Source organism: Ochlerotatus camptorhynchus, unplaced genomic scaffold, assembly GCF_037179485.1.
Source record: "Ochlerotatus camptorhynchus isolate MF236.1 unplaced genomic scaffold, CSIRO-AGI_Acam_v1.1 ptg000614l, whole genome shotgun sequence".
Classification (NCBI taxonomy): domain Eukaryota; kingdom Metazoa; phylum Arthropoda; class Insecta; order Diptera; family Culicidae; genus Ochlerotatus; species Ochlerotatus camptorhynchus.
This window is the reverse complement of record NW_027041093.1, coordinates 310,495-321,320: the sequence shown is the minus strand read 5'-3', so window position 1 is coordinate 321,320 and position 10,826 is coordinate 310,495. Positions and strand designations below refer to the sequence as shown.

At 34.2% G+C, this 10,826-nt stretch overlaps 1 protein-coding gene across 1 annotated transcript; it reads right to left on the bottom strand.

The window, feature by feature from the left end:
- Positions 1-1,058: 1,058 nt before the first annotated feature.
- Positions 1,059-1,830, bottom strand: LOC135714115 (homeotic protein deformed-like; the record flags this gene model as incomplete). Its single annotated transcript, XM_065237391.1, has 1 exon — positions 1,059-1,830. A coding segment is annotated over exon 1 (499 nt), but the record flags the coding sequence as incomplete, so codon positions are not given.
- Between the last annotated feature and the right edge of the window lie 8,996 nt (positions 1,831-10,826).

The window sequence follows — 10,826 nt, the reverse complement described above, 5'->3', positions numbered from 1 at the left end:
AGCTTTTATGCTACACTACAAATTTAAGTAACACACTGCTTGAGATTACATGAAATATCATGTAAATTTATGTCAAATCATGCGTTTCCTACGTGTGCACTTTATTGCTGAAAATTGCATTCATGTTTTAGACGGTGTATGTTGAGATCCAGTGTTTCCTGAAAAGCAGTCGATTAATCATTGAGTTATCGACTTCGAAATCAATTAACAACTAATGTTTCTTAACGTTCAATCTAAGTAGTCAGAACTAAACATTCCGGGCATCAGATAAATTTTCAGTTTTCAATGCATACATGTATAGGGGAAATGTTGGCCTATGGATCTAAGATTGGGCCCGTAAAACATGGTAAATAAGTTGATTGTGGTTGATCCGTGATGTAAAAATGCATCCTATGCCATTTGACATAAAAAGTATCATATCAGAACAAAAACAATGATAATCCTCAGTAATCAAATACTCCCCGCTGATCAATGTGACCACACTGCAAACAATTCTGAATTTTAATTGTGATGTAAACATTCATCCACGTAAACTTGTGTTTCATTAAACGCAAACGAGCAAATGGAAAGGATTGTTGTTTACAAATATGGGTTTTAGTATACAATATGTGCAACATTTCAAGAAATGTCTCTGAACTTTACACGATTTATAATGTAAATTTATATGATATATGGCGCTCCATTTATGTGCATCACATTGAACAGAAATTTACACTACTTTTTCGAACTGTGTTGGGTTAGGGTCACCCTTTTCATGTGAGATTAGTATGGAAATGTTCTATCGGATGGTCTAGACCATTTTTTTTTTTTCGTATTTTCAGTGTAAATTGCGTCCAAAACAAAACTCTCTCGACCATTGAAGCCCCAAAAAATGTTTGGAAAAATGACCTCTGACAGAAAATTTTGATACTAGGGTCAAACAAAAGAGCGGCACCTTAGGATTCGTTTGGTGGGTGTTTCAGCGTCACTGATTTTTTTATAATAATGTTATCCTACCACCTTGGAAATCTTAGGGGAGAACCAAACATTAACGTTCACTCGAAGGTTTAATACGTTACCTAATTCTTGTAAACCTAATGCAGTATTGCTAATTTCACTTCCAGGACATTGTAGAGGTACATCCATCAAGGGCTGATGTCCACTACTGTTATAGTATGAAGGATAATATGTACTTGACACGTATCCATTATTTTCATTTGGTGTTGAACTGCTTGTTGGTGTTGAAGGTTGCACAACTGCAGGCGTAGGTATTGAGGCTGTTTGATGCATTTGTACAGGAGAAGCGTATCCATTATGATGATGGTGATGATGGTGATGGTGGTAATAATGTCCACTCATACCATAAGTATTGTAGTTATTTCCATTGTTGCCACCATTGTTATGGGGCACTATTTCACTTGGTGGATGGTGTAAGTATTCATTTCCGTTTTGTGTGATCCCGCTAACGTTATTATATCCATTATGAAAACCGTAGTCGTCACTAGCCGGAAACTTAGGCTCAATATTAATTCCCATTGATTGAAAGTGGTGTGGATATCCCATCAGGAATGAACTCATTTTACGATTCTCATCAATTCAAGCTTCAAATATTTCACCGGCACTATTAACACTTCAATATCGAATATCTTCTCTTCATGCATTCATCACTTCTCTCATTTTTCGTTATATTATTGTATTCATAACACTTCAATACTATAATTATTTCACTAATTTGCTATATCATTCTGATTCATTTTTCACCGATATGCATATTATATTTGCAGTTTACCGTAGGCAGTCAGCTTTAAAAGCTTTAGATACAGACAGATTTCGCGCACACGTCTACACCGATCGACGAACTCTTTTGTTATGCAGTTGATGAAATACGGTAAACAAGAATTGTGTTGATTTTGTCTTTCCTAAGAAAAATGATTTATACTTAATCTTCTCTCTTCCTCATACACTTGAGCGTGAGAGGAAAGTGTTTATAAAGATAGTAATAGAGGACGGTTTGAGAGGCATTCGTTTCTTGACTTAGGCTCCGCCTTTCATGCTACGCCATCCTTCTTTCTCACAGCATATCATAGAGGAAAGAAAGAGAATGACTGTATATTTCACACTCGTTAACATGGTCTCTCTCATATAATTGAAGTGATGCCAGTAAAAATTACCTATATGTAAGCGTAAATAGTATTGCAATTATAGTAGTATCATTTGTACGTGCATAAATTGCGATTTATTAATGAAATAATTCCTGAATGAAGGTGTAATATTTTGATGAAATAGAGTGACACGTTTTATACATTTTTTTAATAAAATAATGTGATCATGTCAAATTTTAAGTATAGTACAAGCACACATTGCCTGTTATATTTCTATAAAATTCAGAGTTTATGTAAATTTAACCTTTTCATGCCAAATTAATTGTATCGTCCTCGTAACAACTGTAAAACAACTCTAAATTGATGCAAAATTGTTTGACATGATCAATCATTCATTTTTCAAGAAATCATAGTACCAAACGTCATTTATAATCGATATGATATCTGAAGCAAAGTGGAAAGAAAATATAGTCTTTCCCTTTTTGAACAAATGGCGAATTTAATTGCAGTCTTCGACATAGCTGTTTTGCATATTTTGTCCGATCATTTACTCAAGTATGGTCAATTTTGAGCAATACATGAATATTTTTTGGGATGCAAATTAATATTTTCTATCCATTTCCATTACATTTACCGATACAACCTTTGAGTTTCTACCAAAAATCCAAATAATTGGTGGAACCTCCATACAAAGCGGCAGAGCACTGGCGAGCAGTTGGTCGTCAAGTTGACTCACTATAATGTTCACCCTTAGTTTTGTTCACTGGAATATCACATCATAAGAGTTTTTAAAAATTCAGTCACATTGGATACACCCAGGCTAAATTTCATAATACAAAATACCAGCTTGTGATGTTTAACATACAAAATATCATAGCATCAAATAACGTGGTCTGGTCATATTGAGTTCATAGGATAAATAAAATATATAAAACTTCACCGTAGGTGAATGTAAACGTCTCACAGTGTATTTGTAAGAATAAAATTAAAACAATAAAATCACTATTCCCGAAACGTTCACCACTTGGAAGAGGGGATTTACCCGTTAACGTGATTTTTTTCTTGATTTGGGCCATACCAATATACTGAAAATAAATTTCCTATTCAAATAAGCGCTTAAATTCATTCATATTTTGTTTGAAAAGATCCCCTATGAAACATTTCATTACTAGACATACAATGACGGGAATAGTCTCCTTTTTCGAATGGTGAAGTTTTTGGAAATGTAAAAGAATATTATATTATGTGTTTTAATGTATTCTAAAAAAGCACCATGCATTCGTTTTTAGTTGTAGGATATTTAAATAACTAGAAGTTTTGGTAAGTAAGTTGTGTATAACCTTTTCATAGCAAGAAAACAATAAGCAAGAGAGCCCATCTCTCTCTTTAGGTGAATGCATATCATACATGTAATATTGAGTATGGTACGCTTGAAGTAGTATGTGTTGAAAAGAGAAAAACGCCAAACTTTATTTTATGAAACAAACTGTGCAGACGATAGGAGGAGTGGCTGTTCAAGAGAAGATTAAAAACAATTGCCAATGCTTAAGAAATTTTGATTCACTTAAAACCCAGAGATTTTTTTAGTTCCAATGGACACTAGTAAACATTTGTCCAACCATTAAAATTTGGCTCATCTTACAATGTGTATCAGATATTAAATACAAACATATTAGAATCATCATGACGCCATAATGTGCAGTTTTGAAAACATAAATAGTATGTTCATAACGATTTATTTATAACTATTTTTACCATATTATGAAAATTTGCAACATGTGCCTTCTGGTTTGTGATTTGTTTTCCCAGTTTTGAAACAATGTTTGCTTCATTATTCTTGAAACATTACCAGCCATCTCAGACCCAAAAGAGCATACATTCAAAGCATTAACTGAATTCAGTCTTCTATGAATTTTATTGAATAGAAAAAGAATCTAAAAAAAAACATGTGGTCCAAAAAGGGGAAGGCACTTTTTTAAACTTTATTGAAGAGAACGGAAAGGCACTGTATATGGTTAAAATCAATGTAGAGCTTGAACTAACTATTTATACAACTTAACCCGGTGTACCTTATAGAGGATGTAAGAAATCCACGCTTACATTTGACATTCATGCCATTTGTTTTGTGTGTAGCTTACTATAAATCGGTAGAAATTTGGTTTACTAAAGCAACATTCGTCATTTATTCGAGCACAATTAAGAAATGGTCTATAGTGTACCCCAGATAAGCTGAATACGTCAAACCACCAATTTTTTTAGTTACTTAGTCGGTAAATGCGCAGCTATAAAGCAAGACCATGCTGGAGGCGGCTGGGCTTGATTCCCGGTCCGGAATTTTTCGGATTGGAAAAATGGTAAAAATGGTACAGGATTGGAAAGTTCTCAATTATCGACTGTACCTTTAAAAATACTGAATTGCCAAGGCAGGAACAATGTAAAAACACTTAGATATATATCATATCAATTAAGGCTGGTAAGTAACTGTAGTAACTGGAGCACATAGGTTAAAATGAAATGTAATTTGGAACAAATAAAGAGTTAAAAAAAACCACTGTCCCTTTGGTTGAAAGTCTTGTTAATTTAGATAACATAACCTATTAACAACAAATATCTGCTCAAATTTAACTAAGTTGAAAGCCAGCGTAAAGTCCCAGTGGGGAAGTAATAAAGACATGAGAAAACCTTTAACGTGAGAGACATATTTGCTAAACACTACGCCAGGCCCACTTCAGCGGGTTCGATTTATGGTCAAGACAAGGATCTTATGGATATAAACTTTCTTTTCCCAATTTAATAATTTAGCATTTATGTGATATGCCTGTGAAATTCTGCAATTATGTTCATGCATGGTAAAATGTGTTCTCTCGTTCGAGCACCGCATAAATTAAATAGATATACTCGACGAATGTTCACACAGAGTTCACCATTCAAGTGATATTTGGACAGCCCTAATTCTTATATTTTTTTATAATCCTTGCCTGCAATCCATTATAGCAATTTGAAATATTAGCTATACAATATTTTGTTCAACCTCCATAGGATGATATATCAACTTTGATAAACATATGTGCATCAACTCGGTTGCTTGCCATTTGAGAGAAAATTAAAATGAATCTGATAAATTGTTATACATGGCTGAACTGAATAATACCTGACATATATGTGAAATATATGGAGTTGAATCAACAAACAACTTTTAATACCTTTGACCCATTAACTTATACCAACACTTTAGAAGTCATACAGGAATGCTCTCAGACAATACATGGAAGTCCTGGTTTTAGCCTGTTAAGACAGCCATGTGCAGAAGTCGCTGTGACATCGAACGATAGCTTTCACTATGAATGTTCAATGGTTTTTGTAGGAGGTTACTAGTTGTTTTTTATTAAAGGACACAACTCTTCCTACTTCCTTCATTTTTGAAGTCCTACTCGTAAGGTGACACGATGTGAAATCCCTTGCTCTAAAGCCACTTCGATTTTTTAATCAGTTACCGGAAAGCATACAATAACAAAACTGATTCCCCATGTTTGCAATGGAGAAGTAAATTTCATGTCTGATATTGAAATACTGTGTGGGATTTACTCCCTAGAAAATTTGAAGTGGCTGTGCAAGTCAACCACTCAGCCCATGATGTGTGGACGCTGAATTGTATCACCTTGACTGCTGGGTACTTTGTTTTGCAATATATCGCAAAACATTAAAACAAATACTTTATCTAGCACTAAGACCTTAGATAGGCTAAAAAATGAACAGCTGAAAGTCGGTTAAATCGGTAATTTAAACGTAAGAAAACAATAAAAACGAAAAAAAATATTTAAATGGTGTTAATTGAACAAAGTCTGTACATGCCGGGAATAACTTAACCGATTATTTCCGTAGTCCAAAAATTACCAAACAGCGAACTGTATTCTTCTGTATTTTATTCTGATATTATTCGTTGGAAAACTACCAACACATTCATGTATTGTACATGTTATCATTTGTCATTTGAGTGGTTTTTAAGAGTTTTACCTAGGAATTAATTTTTAACATTGTGAGTGTGAGTGATTGAGAATCTCAAGCGTTAGTTATGGTTAGTAGATTCTCATGTCAGTTTGTTCTCTCAAGAGAGCTTAATTAATGAGATTGAAAAAATTATTTTCCAAACACTACCACTCAAATTTATTACGTTGCAAAGAAGTCATGAAATAATTACGTAAACACTTTTTTGGGATTTCCAGACTTCCTCCCAATTTTCATAATAAGACTTAGTAACATTTAACAAACACCCCCTCCCCCTCCTTCTTTGTTATATTTTACATCAAATATTTGAATCCCACCCAACACAGTTTGTCAAAACTGATTTATATAACTTATATATGACAATTTCAGCTGTAAAAATAAACGTATTGTCACTTGTATACACTCAACATAACGAAAAAAGCGCAAGAGCTAAGATCAATAATATTCTATAAATATATAACATACGTCAAGTTATATATAATTGACTTGCGGAACTTATTAATGACTAATGCATCCGACTGTTTTGAACATGTGGTAAATGCATTTCATCCTTCCAACGAATGGAATTTGTTTATTTTTTCATCATCAAATTACAAAACTTATTCTTCTGAGGAATTTTATAATGCAAATTTAGTGCATGAAATGAGATTCCGTACTCCTAAACTTTTGTGCGGTAGCAAATTTATGGTGAATCTTTACATTCTACTTTCAAAAAGTTAATTGCAATAGATTGATTTGTACCAACAATTCTGGATAAAATTCCCCAATTTTGAAAACATCAAATTCATCTCCTGGAAATGCTTTCGGCAACGTGGGGATTTAGGAAGTGATAAACGTCACTAGAACTTTTCCAGACAGTATATGACAGCGTACTCTTTTGCCTGTGGATTTGAAGAAAAACTTCAACTTCCCTCATCCATTTATGTATGAATTAGGTAGAGGAGTGTGCGTTTGACTTAGTACTGTAACATTGAGGACCGTTCGCTTAATTTCAACTTCTATTCAATTTGCCTATCAAACTTATCCTCTTCAGAACTTTCTCTAGATAATAAAATAATACACTAAAAGCTTCATGTTGATATTTGTACTGCATTTCCAACCAACTCTGACAATCATAAACTTCACGTATGAAGTAACAAAAAAAATACTTTAATCAAATTTTTACCAATAAAATAGAATATCAACTTTTTGTTTTATTTATCTTACTTTTATCTTTTAAAAGGAAAAAAAAATCTGAATTTTACTGATGATGTAAACATCCATGCATTCAAACATTCATGCATGTTAACTTCCTTTTCACGTAAGCTAGCAACTTGCAAGAAATTTTGCATACAAATAGAGCCAGTTGCATACAATATATGGATTGACATTGATGACATATCTCATAAACTTACACGATCTATAATGTAAAAGTGTATGGTATATGACGCTCCATTAATGTGCATCATAGTAACGGAAATTTACACTATTTTTTAAACTGTGTACGTAACGTGCATGTGTTTTTTAAATCACAAATTAAAATGTATTTTCAATCTATATTTTGCTTTATATTGCAAAAACAAACACTGAGAAATTTATTAATTGTGATCAAAACATGTTTATAACACGAAAAGCAAGAACGTTACTTGGTATCATATACTGAAATTAAAATTTGGTATTGCAACTCTCAATTGCTTAGTGTAGTGGTAAGCGTGATTGCTCCAAAGGGTCTGGGTTTAATTCCAGTTTGCGCCGTATACGTATGAGGTATAAAATCTCTGATCACGCATAGTTCGAAAAAGTAGTGTAAATTTCTGTTGTGATGCACATAAATGGAGAGTCTTATATCATATAAACTTACATTATAAATCGTGTAAAGTTCAGAGACATTTCATGAAATGTTGCACATATTGTATACAAAAGCCCATCTTTGTAAACAACATTGCATACAACTTGCTCGTTTGCGTTTAATGAAACTCCAAGATTACGTGTATGAATGATTACATCACAATTAAAATTCAGATTTTTTTTTGCTGTGCGGCTTCCTTCGGAAAGGGAGTAAAGCCGTTGGTCCTCGGTCCATGAGTTTATGGGTCGATAGGTAGGGTCCAGGTGTGAAAGCTGCCTTCCTGGTGTCGGTAGCATTGGTGCTCAGCACGGAAAACAAGATCGACGGAAAACAAATCAAGAAAAAAAACAGTCATAAATGATTGATTGTTGTCTGATATACAACATGTTTTCATAAAGGGTGGAACGGTGAAAAAATGGTTGAATGTAGGTCTCTTCGTACGCAATGTTGCCTCTATTTTGTTTTTGACATTTTCTATTCAGTTGTCAAAATAGCGTCGAAGCAAAAGAAACAGCGTATAAAATTTTTCTCGCACATAAGTGAAATCCAAATTAGTCCCAGGTCAAAAGTTTGCACGGCTACCGAAAAAGGAAAGGTTCAGGATAAGTTTAAGGAGAAAAAGATGTCAAAGTTCCCGAAAAAATACTTGGTTTGGCATGCGATTTGCACCTGTGGGCTGAAAAGCGAAATTTTCATGACAACTGGCATTGTCAACCAAGATATTAATGAAAAGAGATGTTTGCAAAAACGTGTGTTACCTTTTTTGAAGAAACACAGTTGTTCCGCGCTGTTTTGGCTAGACCTCGCTTCCTGTCACTACGGGAAAATGACTTAGGAACGATATATCGCCAACAACGTCCAAGTCGTACCCAAGAACAAAAACCCTCCAAACACGCCAGAACTGCACCCAATTGAATAATATTGGGCAATCTTGAAGTGGAACCTCAAGAAAACTAAAAAAAAAAACAGTTGGAAATGAAAAACAGCAAAATTGACGTTCAGCATCCAATAAGGTTGTTACAACAGCGGAACAAAATCTGATGGAAGGTGTGAAACGTAAAGCCCGACAGTTCGCATTTGGAAAATCAGAAGCCTACCCTAATAAAAATTGTATGGTTAATTTGCTTAACGACGTGTTCTGGGTATCATCCAAACCATTTGTGGAATAGTTCAATGATTTGGGTTATCGTTCGTTTATGGTTATTTTTTATTAGGGTAATCAAATAGTTTTCCTGTATTTTGAAGTCATTGAACTTCAAAAAGAAATAAATTTTGATAATTTATACAATAACATAATCAGCGTGCACTTAATCACGAATGACCAATTTTCGGCCATTCCACCCTTTAAGTAATTTTTGGAAACATGAGCACAACTCATTACCAACATTTTATTAATAAGTTATATTTAAGATGCATTCATGTTTGCTCATGTTTCTAAACCGATATATTAAAATATGTTGTATATAATACTAGCAAGTTTTCACAAAATACAATCAGTTATAAATGCATAATAAACAGGTAATTGAGGAATTCAATAACAGATTATAACTTCAAGATAACAAGTGCCTATCAGAAAGGTTGAATACTTCACAAACAACAATAGTTTAAAATAAAATATTTTCAAAGCAATTAATATATAACTTATAACCTGATATACACTGAGATTTCTTATATTTTTCATGAACAATGTTTCAAGTGTTACTTGGGATGGTCTTAGTTCATGTTAACGTAAGATTTTTCTGAAACGCCCTCCCTTGTATGTTAGAAAACTTCAAAATAATAAATAATTTCTGTGCTTAGTAGCCTTGACAATAAACTTTTTTTCTAATGTATGGATTTTTGGAATGGGCGCCCAGATTTAGTTGCTCTATCCATATATGTAATGAGTGGTCTCGCTCATCCACCGTTAAAGCTCAGCTGTCCTTCAACCATTTTTGCTGTACTTCTTAAAATGTTATCTACAGAAAATCAGCTTAGATGGTTGAAGAATAGCTGAGAAACAGCGGTGGACGATACCACCCACCGCATTTATGGAGGGGTTCCTGTATTCCAAAATGAATTGATTTTGAGTGAAAACCAACTCAATGAGTCGATCTCATTGGCCGCATGAAAGCTTGAACTATTATATACCAGAAAAACATGGTGTGTATTAGTGCATAATATTCTGATTCTGGTATATAATTCGTGCCTGGTGGCCTCACGACTGGATGTTGGTATGTTAAGCTCCATCGTCGATGACCTTTGAAGCCTATAACCGGGAGGAAATTAAATCTGCAAGCAAGCATTGTATTTGCAATTGAGTTTTCCTTATTTGAACATGAATATAAAATACCCGAGGACTGCGAATATGAAGAGGTCATATTATCGACAGCATAAGGCACAGACTAGGTAGTGTAAATTGACAAAAGATTTTGAGGAATGAAGGACCTGACGGGATTCCACCAGTATTTATGAAAAGGTTAGCAATAGAACTTATGGCCTACTATTTTGGCTTTTTAATAAGTCGCTGGAATCTGGGAACTTCCCCAAACAATTGAAAAGTTCATTCATAGTGCCTATTTTTAAAAGTGGAAACCAATCTGACATACGTAATTACCGTTGGAGTGCCTGAATACGCTGACACGAATGATTATGATAAATCATCAACAGAGCACACAACATGCTTGGCTTTGTTAATCGATTTAGCTTTAATTTTCACAATAAAAAACACTGTACTTTTTCTATGTGAGTGGTGCCAGTGGTGTAGTGGTAAGCTTGATTACCTCTCAACCCAGCAGGTCGGGGTTCAATCCCAGTCGGCACCGCCGGAATGTTCTGAGGCATAACATCTTTGATCACGCCATAGTAAAGCCGTTGGTCCCCGGTTCATGAGTTGATGGCTCGATAGGTAGAGTCCAAGTGTGGGAGTGGCA